The sequence below is a fragment of the Eulemur rufifrons genome, chromosome 15, assembly GCF_041146395.1.
Source record: "Eulemur rufifrons isolate Redbay chromosome 15, OSU_ERuf_1, whole genome shotgun sequence".
NCBI lineage: Eukaryota > Metazoa > Chordata > Mammalia > Primates > Lemuridae > Eulemur > Eulemur rufifrons.
In genome coordinates, this window is record NC_090997.1 from 68,070,269 (window position 1) to 68,089,194 (window position 18,926).

At 40.8% G+C, this 18,926-nt stretch overlaps 1 protein-coding gene across 1 annotated transcript in view; it reads left to right on the plus strand.

The window, feature by feature from the left end:
* The first annotated feature begins 5,007 nt into the window (after positions 1–5,007).
* The window catches only part of NT5DC1 (5'-nucleotidase domain containing 1), a 116,348-nt gene continuing 102,429 nt past the window's right edge, over positions 5,008–18,926 (plus strand). The window contains exons 1-4 of the mRNA XM_069487690.1: positions 5,008–5,171; positions 10,160–10,251; positions 12,061–12,132; positions 16,807–16,913. Coding sequence (XP_069343791.1) covers positions 5,079–5,171; positions 10,160–10,251; positions 12,061–12,132; positions 16,807–16,913 — 364 coding nt within the window. The 5' untranslated portion in view covers positions 5,008–5,078. The remainder of the gene's footprint in view (positions 5,172–10,159; positions 10,252–12,060; positions 12,133–16,806; positions 16,914–18,926) is intronic.

Genomic DNA, 18,926 nt, shown 5'->3' on the forward strand with positions numbered 1-18,926 from the left:
AATTTTTTAGTATTAGTATATTCCATAATATTTGGGATATTCAAATTTAATTGAGGATTCTGTATTTTATCTGGGAATGTTAGTCTCAGGGAAACAGGATAGAGAACATGATAATGAACCCTGTCCCACTGTAAGGTTAAATTCCCTGCATGGGAAACAATAGCACCCCACCCTCCATGACCTTGGGGATCCAACAGCAGAGAGAACTGGGTCCTGATTAACATTTGGAATTCTGAGAGAAAACAGCTTTGCAGGGTATCTGTCACAATATGGAACAATGACTAGAATAGGAACACAGGGTCACATCTAGATAGACAGAGGGTCTGAGGTAGCCACCCCCCCTTCCCCTACCACAGCATATACATCTCTTTCTTCTTTGTGGTTCTAAAGCTGAAGATTTCCTGTGTCTGTGCAAGAGAGATACAGAGGTTAGCTGAGTGTGGAGTGGCAAACCTGAAATAGTCTCATGGCTTGGGTCAAAACTAAACATTTTTCTGACATCATTTCAACTACAAGTGTTTCAGAGTGTATACAGCAGGGATGGTTACTGACAGTATGGCCAGTGTGGCCTAAGGCAACCAAAGGCCATCAGGGATGGTCTAGTTCAGAAAAAGCCATGTGTATGGATGCCATTAACCAAGGACCAAAATCCTCTTCTCAGACTCCTCCACAGTATGTTAGCCCTTCTGCAATTAATTAATAGAACCCCCATACCCCAAAAAGAACAGCTAAAGGCAAAGGGAAATATTGTGAAGTGGCTGTCAATCAAAGAGACACTGAGTTTAAAGTAGAACTAGCTGAGTCTACCTTGAGTTTGTCTACATTTTATTTCCAACTTAACTACTGGTAAATCAAGGTTCCCCATCATATATTGTTAAAGTTGATTATTTGAACCTTAAAGCAAAACTTTAACATTTATTCTAACTAAATTTCAATCCATTGCTCCATCATTTGACGTCTTTTGAATAACAATTCTGGCATTTAATATTTTAGCTCTCTATCCAAGAGGAACTTGTTTCATATTTTAAACATTGGTTCTTTATCCGGACACAACCTTTATAAGAAGTTTCCTACTAAAGCACTTTTTCCTCTCATATCCTCCCTCTCCATCATCAAAAATAAATACACATGCAAAAAACACAGTGAAATTTCTAAATAGGCTTCTCTTCTTGTGGCAAGAACAGAAATGGAGTGTAGAAAAAGAAGTATTTTTTAAGATATTTAAAGATTTTAAGATTACTAAAGAAATCAAATGAAAAATTTTCCTAATGCAGAACTACTGCCATCTAAAGGCCTCAGTGCAGTATTACAAGTTAGCTTTTGGTTTTATTTAGCTAAATGTCTTAATATTTAAATGACAGAAAGATTAATTTTTAGGCATTTGCATTTCCTCATTTTTTTCAAATTATTAAATAAATTTTCTTGTTACCCCTTAAACAAATTATGTGTGCCAGAGAAAGCATGTAGATTAGATCAGGGTATATAAAAAGTTGAACATTACAATATTTAATTTGGACTATTTAGAAAAGTACTTTTTAAACTAATGAAAAAATAAACAGGCCATTCTCCTCTTTCCCCAAAATAACAGTTTGGGAAATAATATTTACTACGTAGATGTTAAAATACAGTATTATAAATTCACAAAAGATTATTTAATGAGTTATGATGGAGTCTAAAACTTAAGTTGTTGTATCACAAAGTTTTAATAACAAATAAAAGGTTGCTATATTATAGAATTATGTTTATTAAAAGACAGGTCAGCTGAAATGATGAAATTTAATTCTAGAAAATTAGCAATATCATAGCTTCCTATTTCTTAGTATTTCTAAATTATTACATAACTCTCTAGTTATTAAAAAAAGTATATAAAAATAAAAAAGTAAAATTTCACAACATGGTATCAATATTACATGTAAGTAAAAATACACAAATTTAAACTGTCAACAAATAACAAGCCAGAGATCCTTTAGGGAATTTTTAAAGGGAAAATATTATTTGCTATATTTAACACAAGATTAAAGTCAACTCTCATTATTGACTGTTTCAGTCTACTCAGGTTGCTGTAACAGAATACCACACATGGGGTGGGTTAAACAACAAAAAGTTATTATATCTTCTCACATTTCTGAAGGCCAGAAGCCCAAGATCAAGGTGCTATCAGGGTTGGTTTCTGGTGAGACCTCTCTCCTTGACTTACAGTTAGCCATCTTCTAGTGGCTCTTCACAGGATCTTCTGTTCTTGCAATCTCCGGTATCTCTTCCTCTTCTTAAGAACACTAATACTACTGGATTATTGCCCCACCCTTATGACCTTATTTACCTCCTTAAAGGCCGTGTCTCCAAGTATAGTCACATTGGGGATTGGGACTTCAACATATGAACTGGATAGGACACAATTCAGCCCATAACACTGACATACTATATCTAACATGTTGCTCAAAGAAAAAGAAATTAATTGGTAGCTGAGTGGATTGAACTTTTAGTTGATAGTAGAAGAGTTATGGTATTTCAGTAAGTTTGATAAAAGTTTAACGTGCAGGGAAAATGAAATATCTTTATTTGAAAATAAACCTTATGAAACAAAGTGAATGTCTGTATTTAAGCTCAGGGTCAGGTACGGAATGGGGGAAGAGAAGGGACCCATCCCCTATGTTCCTAGAGGAATTAGAATGAGGTTTGAGGTAGTGGGCAGGAAAGGTGAGTGGGGCTCAATGAGGAAAACAAGCCTCCAGGATGAAGGGACTGGATAACTTGCAAAATTCTCCCACAAAGTGTAAATCATGTGGACCCTCTAGCCCAAGGGCCCTTTGGGTAGGCTTGAGGAATACAGGAAATATAAATTGTTATTCAGCAAGTTGATATGACTGTTAAAGTACATGCCTAACAGCCAACTCCAGTCCGAGGGCCACCTGGTTAGAGACCTAAGGATCTTCTCCTCTTTCTTTAAGAGTGCTCCAGGTTCCTTCCCTCCTTTCACCCCAATGAATTTCCCATCTGCACTTCAGCACACTCAAGAGGTTTAGTAAGGGGACTTTTTTGCAAAGTCGTCAAAAAACAATACTTTTACACTCTTCCCTCTGGCAATGAATGTACTAGTAAATTTATATTACTAAGGGAAGTACCTACTCCCTTAATAAAACAAAATATCCTCCAAGGAGACTTGTGGCCTTCAATGTGTAGTCTATCTGGAAGTTTGACTTTGGTAGCATTCTACTGCAGAGGACAAAGAGGAATGCTAAGGCCTTTGTTTCACAGCCAACAGCTATAGAACAATCCAGCTTTTCCTCTTTTGGTTCACAGACATTAAAGACATGGTGGTTGGGCTGCTATGAGTGAACAGCTCAAGTTTCTTGAGGATTCTTTCCTGTTCCTATTCCAGGGAGATTTGTTTGGGACTTTTAATGGTTTTAATGGAACAAGTCATCCACTTATTCAAATGGGTCCACTAGGTATAGTTAAGTGTCCTCCTACCTGATTGAACTATCCATTGCACTAAATTAATCCCCTGATTGGTCTATTAGCTTCACAAAGATTAGTTTTCGTAAGGGTTCAGTGTAATTCTAAATCAATTACATTTTCATTATGTCATGACTATCGATTTTTCCCATTGGACAAAGTGTTCCTTAAGTTAAAAACAGAAGCATTATAAAGACAATAGATTTGTATTTTCCCTTTTAGATGAGCTGTACAGTAAAGATCTCAAAGTGGTAGTCCTTCACATCTAGTGAATCGTGGAGAGAAGTAAATGCTCTGAACCCATGGTCCCCAATCCCTGGACCACAGTGGTATGGGTCTGGTCCATAGCTTGTTGGGAACCTGGCCTCGCATTACCACCTGAGCTCCGCCTTCCCCTGCCTGCCCCTACTGCCCTCCCTTCCGCCCCCTGCCCTGTCTGTGGGAAAACTGTCTTTCAGGAAACTACTTAGGAACTGAGCTGCACAGCAGGAAGTGAGTGGCATGGGAGTGGGGGAGCCAGCGAAGCTTCATCTGTATTTACAGCAGCTCCCCATCGCAGGCATCACCGCCTGAATTCCTTACCCCCCACCCATGGAAAAATTGTCTTTCAATGAACCGGTCCCTGGTGCCAAAAAGGGTAGGACCACTGCTCTAAAGCATCCCTTGTATGTAATGGATTAACTTAACTCCTTTGTATCTAAAATACTACTACGTATACACAGTCCTTGAAAGAATTGAGCATATTGTCACTATAATCATTTTGTAGTCTATAAACCTTAATATCTGTTTGTAAGAATTCTTTATTCCAGAATATGCTCTATATATTCCTGTGAAGTTTCTAAAGTCCTTTCGTAGAAAAATTCATTACAATAAAAAATAGGATCATCAAATAACCAATATTGGTTTCTTTAATCACTGCCATTTTGCAAAATAATCCTTCACGATGTCTAATAAATTTATTTTCTAACGCACTCCAGGGGATGAAATGGTGAAAGGTCTCTTTTCCATTTTACCACTTAAGAAACTATGGAATATTAAGTTTTCGGTTTAACCCACTGTCAGACATCATGTGGGCGAGAAGACTTACCATTATGTAGACTAACTGGGTCAGAGGGATATCAGTGGATGAAATTTTCTCCATCCTCTCACACTATTCTGCACACAAGAGTAAAGGGTCACGTCTAACTTCATGATCTCCTGGTTCCCGAGGCGCTTTTGAAGACCACGGAGAGTTCCAGTTAATTTTGTGGTAACCCCAGGCAAGGGCTACGCGCCAACAAGCCATAGCTGCGCAGCGGTAGCACCGGCTCCCGGTCACCACCGGCCTTCGGGAGTGCAGGTCCGGGGAAGGAGCAGCGGGCGCGGGCGTCCGAGTGTCAGGCGCACGCACTGCTGAAAACCCGACCCGGCGCGGCCCAGGACGGCAGCCGCGCAAGGGGCGGCGCTCGAGAGCGCGGGAAGCGCAAGAGGCAGCCGCGCCAGGTGCCTGGGCCCCGCAGCCCCGCCCCGCGTCGCTCCGCCTCGCCCGCCGCGTCCGGCAGGGTCCTGTCCTGCAGCGTCCTGCCGGCGCGCTCGTCGCACCCTCCCCGGCCGAGGCGCCTCCCGTTTCTCCCAGCGCAGCCATGGCTCAGCACTTCTCCCTGGCCGCCTGCGACGTGGTCGGCTTCGACCTGGACCACACTCTGTGTCGCTACAACCTGCCCGAGAGCGCCCCGGTGAGTGGCGCGGGCTGCCCCGGGCGCACGGCTTGCAGCCTCCATGGCGGAGAGGCTCGAGTTTCCTCCTGTCTTGGGCGGCGGCGAGGGCCGCTGGGGAGCCTTTCCGCGGAACTCGGCCTCCCACCGCGACGCTGGCGGAAGTGTGCATCCTCCGCTTCTCGCCGGTGCGTGGGGACCGGCTTTTGGAGCCCAGCCTTTAGCTGAGGTTGAGAGAGGGGTAGGGAAGAAGAGGAACGCAGGGGGCAAATTGTGCAAGATCGGACTGGGGAAACGGTTTCTAGGGCAGAGGAGGGGCGGGGCCCGGGTTACTCGGGGTGTCCTTGCAGATCCCCTGCCTTGGAACTTCTCTGCTGGTCGTTCTAAGGACTACCTGAGAGTGGGGTACAGCCACCAGGTTTGGGACTTGTATTTTCCATGGCTGCATTTTGCCATTTGCATGACCAAGTAACCACCAATCAGTGTTTAAGCTGCAGTCAGGGAGAGATTGTGTAGTGTACTGGAAGGAACACTAGTTGAAAAGTCATTAAAATCTTAGCCCTCATTTTGCCTTTTACCAAGAGAAGAAAACAGACATTTGTTGTGCACCTACTACATGCTCCGTGCACTTTGAATGAATTCTAGCAGCCTGCAAAGTTTGGGTTCCCACTGTGCTCTGAGTTAGGGGGAAATAGGAGTATGTATGATTCCAGATCTGTCCCCTCAAGTTAATGGTCCTCCTTCCCCCATACCATTGGTTTCACGAGGAAACTAATTGCGGAAAGTTAACAGAATTTTTTTTTTTAGCTCAAGACCTAAGCTCCAGACAGAAAAAGAGCTGGTTATGAGCACAGTGGTCAAAGCGAGGACTCCTCAGCTAGACTGCCTAGCTTAGAACACCAGACCCACAGTTACTAGCTCTCTGACTTTGGGCCAGTGCCCTAACCTGTGTTTCTTCTCAGTTTTTGCATCTATAAAATGGGGCTAATAATTGGATTTACCCCAAATGATTGCTACAGGGATTAAATGTGTAATAGATGTATAATGCTTAGAGTAGTACCTGGCAAATACAAGTGTTTGCTCTTGTGGTTATTACTCAAACCATTTCAAAACCTCACCGTTTATGGGCAGAACTCTTAGGTTATGGTGCAGACATCAGCCAGGCTGCTTTCATTATGGTGATGTCAGTGCCCCAGTCAGTTCAGGTACACTTCAAAGGTCAAAAAGGAGTGGCTGTCTGAATTACTTGGGTGTTTTCTATGCACAGATGCTAAAAGAAAAAAATGTACTTTTCCTGCTATTATACTTTTTTGCTTTCCTACCCATGCAGGTCTCTTATCCTTAGTCATACAGAAAGCTTTTCTTTACTTTTTGATCCTTTTGCCACAATTTCCCTTAGTCATTGATTCATATTTTCCATCCCTCTGTGCCTTTCAAATCCCCTTCTGGCTCACATTTTTGTGCCCCTCCTTTCTAGTCACCTTCCTATGGAGGATGTATTGTTACACTCCTGTCATGTTAGAGCCAATTTTGTTCCTCTGTGAGCCTAACACTTCAGAATATAAGATCCTCAAAGACAAGGACTTTTTAGTATAAGCCTGGAATATGAGTGATGTTTAAAGGTTGAAAACAGTTACCTAGTGAATTTTGGATCCTGTTTGGTGTGAAAATCTTTTTAAGTCCCACAGTGTACTGAGCACCATGCTAGAGTTGGAGGTACCCAGACAAACAACACGAAGGCCTTCACCCTCACGCTGAAGGCAAAAGATGCCGAAGACGTAGTCTCAGGCCACTGTGGTGAAGAGTATTTCCTGGACCTTGTCTCCTCCTTCCTGGAACGGGTCTCCTCCCTTCTGTGCAGTAAATTCATCCTGTTAAGTCTCATCTGAAATATCCTTCCCCTTCTGAAACCTTCCTGGGGCCCCTGGAGTTTGCCCTTCCACTCCAATCCTATCTCCAGTGTTCCATAAGACTAATTTCCCATAGCACTTACTACATGGTATTAACATTTTTTGTTTACTTGTCAGACTTGTCTCCCCGGGGCCTAGAGCGACGATGGCTTCTTGACTTCGGGATCTGTAACAGTTTATTGTGTGGTCTGTGTGCTGAGCTTAGTGTTGGGAATATACTGAGCCCAATCAATAATTGTGGCTGAATGAATTAAAAACTGAAAATGACACAGCCACGATTCTAATAAGCATTCTGCTTATGTGAACTGATTAAATCTTTATGACATCTCTGTGAGGTAGGTAATATCAGCACAGTCACTATTTGGAGATGTGAATGAGGAGGCACAGGAAAGTTAAATGGCAGATCCAGGGCCACCCAGCACGGTAGTCTGACAGTGGGTTTCTGCCCTCCCCACTATGCTGTCTGCTTGGTGCCATGAAGCAGGGAGGCGAGGCGAAGCGAGGCCTGGAGCTGGCAGGTGAGGCCTGGGGAAAGGGGCATTTAGGTAGAGGAAGTGCAGTGAGGACCAGGACCTAGAGGTGAGTGACAGTGCCATGAACTGCGGGGAATGCAAGCACAAGGTGGGGAGTTGCAGAAGTCAGCGGGGCCTCCTGTTGTGCAAACGCAGGGCCTCAGCAAAAGCATTGTAGAAGACACAATGAACAATGATGGCTGTGTTCTCCTGGTACCAGGAAGTTAACCTAAATGTATGAGTGAGTGGGAGAGTGGGGTCCCGAATATTGCATGGGACATACTTATACTAAAAATTTGTTTATTTGAAAATCAAATTTACCTAGGTATTCTTTATTTTATCTGGCAAACTTAAGTGGGAACCAAACAATTTGTGGGCTACACATGGTCCACAGAGCACTAATTTGCAACCGCTGTGGAGGGTGTATTATTAGTCATGTGAGAGTGGGAGGGAGCAAGTACAGCTGAGGCTGGGAGAGGGGGTCCTGGAGGACCCTGTTCTGTGAAAGCTTCCGGGGGCACTTACCAGAATCTCAGGACAAGCTGCAAGAAGACTTGGGCCTAGATCAGGAGTTTCAAAGTACAAACTCCCTGCTTTTCTCAGCTTCTCCCTGTGCATTGCCCCGCCCTCTCCTATTGCATAAATGTTTCCCCTGTGAGGTAAGGAACACAGCTGTGGATGCCCCTGATGCAAAAGGCTCCTTTTCCCCAGGAAGGAGTCCGACCCTATTGGAATCACATGCCCATATCTTAGACTAATGTTGTTGCCAAGGGGTGAGAAACTCCAGTTGTCCTGAGACTGAATAAAGTGTCTCGACCAGAGGCAAGTCTAATGGTGTATGATAGCCGCCCCTCAGGGGCTTGTGAAAGCTGATTTTTAAATATTCAGGAATTGTGTAAGCAGGTAAACTATTGGTAGTGTGAAACAGGCTATGCTGGGAGTATTTATACCACAGAAATAGGCAAATGCTACAAGTCAGGGTGGTGTTTTGTTTTTGTTTTTTAACCACATATCATAATAATAGCAAATACTTAAATTGGATTTACCTGTATGCCAGGTACTGCTCTAGGCACTTTACTTCTGTTAACCACACGGCACTGGTTCTTCCAAGTAGCATCATGACGTATACTTTTTATTGCCTGTAGTACTTTGTATCCCAGAGTGACTCAGTAAATTTTTGATTGTTTCTTTTTTAATGATTGAATGAAAATCCATAAAACATATGAGTTAGTGACTTTTAGTCCTCTTTGGGCTTCAGGAATCCTACAGGTGCCCTACCTGGGCTCCTGATTAACCTGTAGGCTTAGAATCTCTAGGTGGTTTTAAGATGTGTCATCTGTGGTTCTGAATCACCACCAAGGTTGAGAACTGTTCATAAATAGTGTTGTCGTAATGTGGGCCTATTAACAGTTGACCTGGATTAGGATCAGATTGCATTGGATGGGAATACGTGTATAGTGATTTTAATTAACTTTATGACAGAGCAGCTCTATTTGATAAAGGAGCCTTTGTTTCTCCACCCTCATCTCCTGGCACTCAGACCCCAGCCCCCCAACTCCAGCCCTGTGCAGGCCCCTCAGTTTCTAGACCTTTGTTGTCTGCCCCTGCCCCCATCCCCTTTGGTTCACTCAGCTGCCGGCTACATCTAGGTATCAGTGTTAATCTCACCTCCAGGGACACCTTCCCCCACTCTCTGATTCCCTCTTCCCCCAAGTAGCATGCCACATTATCAAAACCTGTCATGAGTTAACATCTACAGAAGAGTCAGATTGTTCAGTGTGTCCTTTTGGACACTGCTTAGACCTACCCCAGGCCACTACTCTGCCTCAGGTTCAAGTGTGTCTGACAGTGGACTAAGAACACTCTTCTGAGGCATAGTAAGGTAGGGCCGATGTGGACCTTCATCTACCTTCTGTCCACTTTTTGTTTTGTCTACACAGTTCTTTTAAAATTGAGCCACCTCTTAAAAAAAAAAAACAACTGATATTTCACTCAAGAACCTAGAATTTTTGTTGTTGAGAAATAGATCTGTCAACAATCAGCAGAGCTTTGATCATTCATTGTACTTGCTTCCACAGGCTCCTTTGTCCTCTTTCATCTGTTGCTTTGGTGGAGAAATAAAGAGATACTTTCTATATCTGATAGAGGCTTCATGATTCCCCCTTTAGGTCACCTGCCTGGTCCCCATGTGTATTTCACTTTGAGACTCCCCTGAGATAGGGCCTTTCTAGCAAGGATGGACCAAGGACTGATGTAATGATAGAATGGTCAACATGTTTATTGTCTTAGTGATAGTTAAATAAGTTTACAAAGCTTCGTCACGTCCTAAATTATGATCTCCAACACATTAGTATTTGAGAGTAGGATTAATAATTGTCCTTGGTTGTATAATTTTGGATGGGACAGCTGCCTGGGGCTCACAGGGGTTGATAAGATTCTTGTGAAGGAGGATTAAACTGCATAATTACAGATATTTCCCTCCTCCTACCTGCCCCCACCAGTGATTCCATTAGGTTTTCAGGTCTGTGAAATTAAGAATGAATAGTGAGTTTCATATTTAATCTTTTTTTCTTTCCCTTATTTTCAGCTCATATATAATAGCTTTGCTCAGTTCCTAGTTAAGGAGAGAGGGTATGATAAGGAATTGCTCAGTGTGACCCCAGAGGATTGGGATTTCTGGTAAGTTCTTTTTTTTTTTTTTTTTTTTTTCCTTTTTTTTTTTAAGGTCTGCACATTTCCTGTGCTTCTTTAATTGTTGCTGATAAAATTTTAATGCTTCCTCTTCTATGGAGGTAGAACATGAAATGTGAAATTGAGTCAAAGGACAAAATGCCTTCTATACTAAAAGTTTTGTGTTTAGTGAATTAAAAGTCTTCCCTACTTTAAACCAGTTTAGACCTTGCTTAATTAAATGTAGAAATAAGCTAAGAGCTTATGTGATTAGGATATTTTGGTATGATTTAATTTTGTCATAATTAAGAGTTTCAGAGGTTAAGAACTATCTCTAAATTACATCTTTGAGGGGAAAATAGTTTGTTTTGTTACTCTTCAAATTAAAAACTGTAAGAGAAAAGGAGTAATCATCATGTTTTATGTAAGTGTCTGAATTAGGACATTTGATTTTCTGTAATTTGGATAGACATTCTTGTCTAAAACTCTAGCTGTATACTCCCTTCCTGGTTTAGGATTCTCAACTTCCCAAAGCTTCCTTTGTCTTTCTTCTTCGTTTAAACAACAAAAACAAACAAAAATCCTAAGCCACTAAATTGTTCAGTTTAAAATTAATGATGATCCTAAAACACATGAAAAATACATGCATAATATTCATCTAGTATATATTCTTCCAATACTTGGTTAGTCTTTTTTGATGTATCCCTTTTATAAATGGAAGAAACAGAAACATTTTACTATATGAACCTACTGACTCTGGAAATTATATGGTGAGCACAAGTAAATAATGTTTCTAAAGTACCCTGTCTTTTTTTTAAAATTCCCTTGGTATTTGGTGGCCATTATGCCTCTTCACTTTTGTTATTCATAATAATAAATCTATACACACTTTTCTCCCCAAATCCCACAAGTCTTTTCAGGGGAAAATCTACAACTTAGTATTTGACTTTATTTTAGTGGTTTTCAATGATATGCCTTGTCCAGGGGGCAAGTTCTTATAACCTGACCTAAACTGAAGCAAATTCTAAAGAGTATAGAAAAGACTCTGGCTAAGAGCTCAACTTGTAGACTATGAAAGAGAGAGAAAGAGAGAGAGAGAATGTGTGTGTGTCTTATTTGATAGAAAATATTTGCAAATTTTGAAAGAGGCATGGGTTGATGTTCAGGTTTTTTTTTTTTTTTTTTTTTCTCTTTTGAGATTCCTCTTTTTGAAAGCCTAAAGATTTTACAAACTAACCATGCTGCCCTTTGTTTGCCTACATAACAATTTTCTGTACGTGCCTGCTCTGTGGTGGATATTTACTTTTACAATTCTTGGATATTCTTATTTGTGTGGTTAACGTATGATTCAGCTGAGTGGGAGAATCCTTTTTTAGTGTTGTGACTTTTTTTTTTTTTTTTTTTTTTTGAGACAGAGTCTCACTCTGTTGCCCAGGCTAGAGTGAGTGCCGTGGCGTCAGCCTAGCTCACAGCAACCTCAAACTCCTGAGCTCAAGCGATCCTCCTGTCTCAGCCTCCCGAGTAGCTGGGACTACAGGCATGCACCACCATGCCCGGCTAATTTTTTCTATATATATTTTTGGCTGTCCATATAATTTCTTTCTATTTTTAGTAGAGATGGGGTCTCGCTCTTGCTCAGGCTGGTCTCGAACTCCTGAGCTCAAACGATCCGCCCACCTCGGCCTCCCAGAGTGCTAGGATTACAGGCGTGAGCCACCGCGCCCGGCCTGGTGTTGTGACTTTTTAAAAATTTAGACTGTTATTTCTTAGGTTGGCTAAAGATATGAACTGATTGATAATAAAACTTTTCTATTTTAGCTGCAAGGGTTTAGCATTGGATCTGGAAGATGGGAACTTCATTAAACTTGCAGATAATGGCACTGTGCTCAGGTAATAAAATTTAGTTGTGAAATCAAAACTTTACTTCCTCCAGGATACTTTGTTACTAGGTAGCATATGACCCTTAAGATATGGGATAAATAAGATTATCTTAGTCAATAAGGTGACAGATTATCTGTCTAATTACTTGTCTTTGTGTGAATTATGTAAACTATTAAATACAAATCTGTGAGCATTATATTTCAAGGTCTAGTTCCTTTAAGTTTAGCTCATTAGAAGTATTTGCAGGAAATACAATAGAAAGTTAATAACTTCTATTCATTGACCACCCCTTACTGCAAAAGAGCCTGGGACTTATATTGTTTAGCTGGGTATGTATGTAGGTGCCTAGAATAAAATCAGGGTTCTTTTTATTAAGGAGGAAGAGAGAATGGATATTGGGTAGGGTTTGGTCGTCTATGCATACCTCCCGTTCTTCTTCCATTAATCCAAATTTTCCCCCATCATGGAGGGCTTATGTTGTGTCTTAGTGCCTTCTGGACTGTTCCAACCCTCTCCCACACTCAGTGCTGACTTTCTTTCTTTCCTTTCTCTCTGGGCCCGACCTTCCAAGTATTGAGAAGGATCTGACATGCAATCCAGAAGCAGCTGCTATCGCCGCTTTGAGCCTTTCAGAGAGTACCAGGGAGTGAACATCTGTTTTTCCCTCAGTACCAATAGTACAGGCAAGTCAACATAGCCATGAAGCTCTGCTGTTTATTATTAAATATTTATACAAACACAATCAGAGTCAAAGTAGAAGACTCTCAGCAGAGGTTGCTTCTTATATATATTCTCCCTTTTCATACCTCATTCTTTTTACAAGAAGTAAACTCCCTTTCACAGTCTTCCCCAGACCTTCCCCTAAGGTGCATCTGACTAGAGCGGGTTCCACTTTTGATTATTTTGTAATTTATTTGGATGTTTTTTTCCTCAGGCAACTAGAGATAGAGTGTGTATGTATATATGTGTACACATACAATGCAGCTCTGACTGTGGCCTTTAACTCTACCGTCAGATTCTTACAGTGTACTTGGCTATCATCAACTATGGTTAAAAGAATGAAAAGCATTCCATAGTTTTGTTTCTTTCTCTCATTGTTCTGTCTGTCCACTCCCAACACCCCTTCCTGAAGGTCTGTTGCCTTCCATTCAAGCTCTGGCTAACCTGCAGTTTCTTCTGAATTTTAATAGCTGATCTCCTGATGCCTTCTTTGAGCCAATATAGTAGATTCCTCATCTGATCGTATTTCCCATTCAGGATTCCTTCATCTTTACATATAGCTTTCTAAAATGTTAACTTCTTTATAAAAAGGAGGCTATTCATGCTTTTCCCCTCATTTGCTCTTCTTATTTCATTTCTTTTTTCCTTCATATTATTTTGCTACAACATAATACCAAGAGAATAATAATGATACTCCCTATAATTATAATTTTTCATAAGAAACTGTATGAGATGTCACCTACAGTAGTCTCCCCTTATCTGAGGGGGATATGTTCAAAGATCCTCAGTAGATGCCTGAAACTGTCATACATACATACCTATGATAAAGTGTATTTTGTGTATTTTATAAATTAGGTACAGTAAGATGTTAACAACAGTAACTAATAACAAAATAGAACAATCATAACAATACTCAGAGTGATGCACAATTTAAAACTTATGAATTGTTTTTCTGGAATTTTCCATTTAATATTTTTGGGCCATGATTGGCCATGGATAAATGAAACTACAGAAAGGAAAACCACGAAAAAGGGGAGGTTGCTGTATTTCTTTCTCTACAGGGTAAGATTTTCATAACCAGGCCTAACTGATGCAGCAGCAATATTTTGAGCACAGAAAATAGCTACTTGTTCATCATGTTTTTCTTTTTTGACATATTCCTCTTATGATTCCCCATGTGGTTTTAGCTATGCTGTGTCCTTGTGTGGGCAGGTGGCTCCTCATTTTGTCTTCCCAGTCTCGTGCTTATAGTCATCTGTCCTCAAGTGCCGGGTGCCTTCACACCTCCTGTGAGCCTCGTGTAGCTCATGCTCTAACTGTGGTACCTGCTGCTCTTTCTCTAATGCACCCAGAACCAGCTTCCCACCCCACCCACATGGTTGTTTTCTAATTGTTCCAGTTATGTTCATCTTATCTGTATGGTTAAATGGTCTAGAAAATCCTAAAAACTCCTCCAAAAAACTCCTAGAATTGATAAATAAATTCAGTAAAGTCTCAGGTTATAAAATCAATGTATACAATTCAATAGTATTTCTATATACTATTAACAGTCAAGCTGAGAATCAAATGAAGAACTCAATACTATTCACAATAGCTGCCAAAAAAAAACAAAATACCTAGGAATATACTTAACCAAGGAGTTGAAAGATCTCTACAAGGAGAACTACAAAACACTAATGAAAGAAGTGTTTCGACACAAAGGAATGGAAAAACATCCCATACTCATGGATTGGAAGAATCAATATTGTTAAAATGTCCATACTGCCCAAAGTGATTTACAGACTTCATGCAATTCATATCAAAACACCAACATCATTTTTCACAGAATTAGTAAAACAATCCTAAATTTCGTATGGGATCAAAAAGGAGCCCAAATAGCCAAAGCAATCCTAAGCAAAAAGAACAAATCTGGAGGTATCACATTACCTGACTTCAAATTATACTGCAAGGATATAAGTAACTAAAACAGCATGGTACTGGTATAAAAGTAGACACATAGATCCATGGAACAGAATAGAGAACCCAAAAATAAAATCATATGCCTACAACCAACTGATCTTTGATAAAGCAGACAAAAACATACACTGGGGAAATGATGCCCAATTCAATAAATGGTGCTAGGAAAATTGCCACATGCAGAAGAATGAAACTGGATCCCTATCTGTCACCATACACAAAAATTAACTCAAGATGGATTAAAGACTTAAACGTAAGACCTGATAACATAAAAATTCTAGAAGAAAACTTAAGAAAAACTCTTCTGGACATTGGCCTAGGCAAAGAGTTTATGATTAAGATTCCAAAAGCAAGTACAACAAAAACATAAATAAATGAGACTTACTTAAACTAAAAAGTTTCTGCACAGCAAAATAAATAATCAAATAGATAACCTACAGAATGGGAGAAAATATTTGCAAACTAAACATCTGACAAAGGACTAATATCCAGAATCTACGAGGAACTCAAAGAAACAAACCATCTCCATTAAAAAGTAGGCAAAAGGGCCAGGTGCAGTGATTCATGCCTGTAATCCTAACACTCTGGGAGGCTGAGGCAAGAGAATCCCTTGAGCTCAGGAGTTCAAGACCAGCCTGAGCAAGAGCAAGACCCCATCTCTACTAAAAATAGAAAAATCAGCCTGGTGTAGTGGCATACACCTGTAGTCCCAGCTACTTGGGAGGCTTAGGCAGGAGGATCACTTGAGCCCAGGAGTTTGAGGTTGCTGCAAGCTAGGCTGACACCACGGCACTCTAGCCTAGGCAACAGAGCAAGACTCTGTCTCAAAGAAAAAAAAAAGGTGGACAAAAGACATGAACAGACATTTTTCAAAAGAAGATAGACAAATGGCCAAAAAATATATGAAAATGCTCAGCATACCAGTCATTAGGGTACATGCAACTTAAAACCACAGTGAAATGCTACCTTACCCCTGTCAGAATGACCATTATTAAAAAGTCAAAAAACAATAGAGGTCAGCACAGATGGGGTGGAAAAGGGAGGCTTATACAAGCATTATATTCCCTGTCGGTGGGGCTGTAAATTAGTACAACCTCTGTGGAAAACAGTATGGAGATTCCTCAAAGAACCAAAAGACCTACGATTGGATCCTGCAATCCCACTTCTAGGGACCTACCCATAGGAAAAGAAATCATTATATCAAAAAGACACAGTCACTTTTCTGTTTATCACAGCACAATTCATAATGGCAAAGATAAGGAATCAACCTAAGTGCCCATCAGCTAATGAATGAATAAAGAAAATGTGGTGTGTGTGTGATATACACACGCACACACCATGGGATACAGCCATAAAAAGAATGAAATAATGTCTTTTGCAACAACTTGAATGGAACTGGAGGCCATTATCCTCAGTGAAGTATCTTAGGAACAGAAAAACAAATACTGCATGTACTCACTTATAAGCGGGAGCTAAATGATGGGTATACATGGTCATACAGAGTGGAATAATGGACTTCGGAGATGCAGGAAAGGGGTGAATGAGAGGGGGGCCAAGTGATCAAAAATTAACTGTTGGGTACAGTGTATACTATTTGGGTGGCGGATACACTAAAACCCCTGGATCCACCACTATACATTTCATCCAGATAACAAAAAACTATTTGTATCCTCTAAATCTATTGAAAGAAAAAAGTTTAAAAAAAATAAATGACAACTTCTCTAGGAAATGGTGGTATCTTGTCCAGTATTGACCTCAGAATGAGCATCTTCTAATCACTTGCTAGTTGGTGGATTAAAGGAAGGAAGAGCTAGAACTGTCCATAGAAATGCCTTATAGAAAGATCCTAAACAGGGAAGTCACCCAATTGAAAACAGAAAAAAAAAAAAAAAAAAAAAAAAATCTTTGTTAGCTCCAGCAGCAGCGGAGATCAACAGTCACAATGCTAGAGGAAAGGGCATTTAAGGGAACCATTAATCGGCAATGTGCATCATCTCCCCAAACTAGGGCAAGCCACGGCACCAAGATGATGACTCCAGAGGCGCTGGCAGAGGCGTATGGCAAGGAGGAGTGGAAGCACTTCGTGTCGGACGCGGGAATGACTTGCCGCTCAGGTATGACTCCAGTGGGGCAGCTCCCCTTTTGTTTTGGACCCTGGCCCTCCAGTGTGAGGACACAAAGAAGACCCTCCTTTCCCCCTGCTGGGCAGATGCACAAGGGAGCAGCCTTGGCCTTATAGCAGTAGGATGTATTTTTTTCCATATGTGTCTGATTTCTGTTTGGCAGCTGATTCCAAATGCTGTTAGCATTTTCACACTTCTTTATTTAAGGTTTTGTTGGTACTCCTTGTACTTGTTCTGGAGAGGAGATTAGCACTTAGGAATAATACCTTAGCTGTCCTGCATTCTTTATCAGTTTGTTACATGCTCAATCCTTTTCTTTCTCCACCTCCCATTTCTCTCCATATTCGCGTTATCTACCACTCCTGTTTTTTAGAATTCTCCTCCTTATAGAAATGAATAGAAGGAAGAGTAATTGTCACCAACCCTTGTTCCCCAGAATACCATTTCCCCAAAGCTTATTTTTTAAAGATGTACAAAAGGGATCATGTATTTACTTTGCTCTTTTTAATTTACGTCTTGGAAAGCCTATCATCAGCACATGTACTGGTGCACCTCATTCTTTTAAATGCTGGCCTGCTCTGCTATCCAGGGCCTGTATTGTGATTTATTTAATTGGTCCCCTAGCAGGGGGCATTTATGTTGTATCTACTGTTTTACCTTTACAAACAAGCCTGAGGCAATGTTTTCATAAATGTATATTTTGCACTTTTGTAAATATATCCAGAATTTATTCTAGGAATTTATTCCTGGAAGTACACTTGCTCTAAAGATCCACAGGTTTAAAATTTTGTTGTATGTTGCCAACTAAGGCCTTTATTTTCAGGAACTACAGTTGCTTCTCAATATGTAGCCTTCTTCTACATTAAGTGTATTAATCCTCAGAGTTAGGTACAGAGTCATAAAGCACGTTCCCTGCCAATACATTTAGGAAATGTAAAGCATTGATGGAGATAGAAATTTTTAAGGACAACTTATTTGATAATGCCTGTTCAGTTTGTTAACCTGCGCATGAGGTTGGTTTTCCTTGCTACCTGATCTCTAGAGAGCAAGTCCTTTTGAGCTTTTTTTCCCCAAATGGTAGATTATGCAGAAATAGGTCGGTATAGTGGAAGTCACAAGGGGCTTGGTGCCACATGGCCCTAGATCATATTGGCTCTGTTACTTGCAGGATAAAGTGACTCTGGTCAATTACTAAGCCACTTTTAGCATCAGTTTTCTTATCTTTAAGTGAAGATAATATCACTTATCTGAGGAAGTGAGAACCTTTGCTAGCATAAATTGTTCTTTTCCCCTCAGTCATTCATGTGCCTTTATTCCATTTCCACTAAGACAAAGGGTAGTAGAGTTGGCTTAGGTTCTTGGGGAGTTTTTCTGTGTGTAAAGCTTAATGATTAAAGGACTTGGTGTTGATTGAGAGGCTTGTTTTATTGAACTGAGCTCACTCATCACTTCATTCACAATGAGCTATCTGCTCTATGAGATGGTAGAAGTTGAAGCTTTCGTGTGGTACAGTCTCAGAGTTTGGGTGTTGGGTGAGGCATTGAGAGCAGCCTGACCCAGTTAACAGCTCAAGGCTGAACAGGCCTCCTTGTCCACACTGTGGACATTCAGCCAAAGTTTGATGGTTGAGTGACATCAGCCTCTTGCCTTGTGGGCAGGAATCAGTGAGTCCTTCTCATTAAACCCTCTGAGTTATTACATTAGACCCTAACCATGACTCATAATCAGTGTTTCGAGTCTTGGATTGAATTTCATCTCTTAAGGCCCACAAAGAAAGGGGAATGGGAGGGGAAAAGCAAGGGTATGTCACCGGCAATGATGAGATGCTTCCTGCTCCAACAGTGCCCTACGAGAGCTGGCCATTGGGTTCAGGCAGGTCACTTTGATGTCAGGCCAAGAGGTAAGAGAAAGCACAGATTAATGAACCTTGGGAAGCTTTGCCTACTGTCCTAGGTCTTGGGAGTCCTAGAGATTGCGTGGTCTTACAGCATAACAAAGCATGGG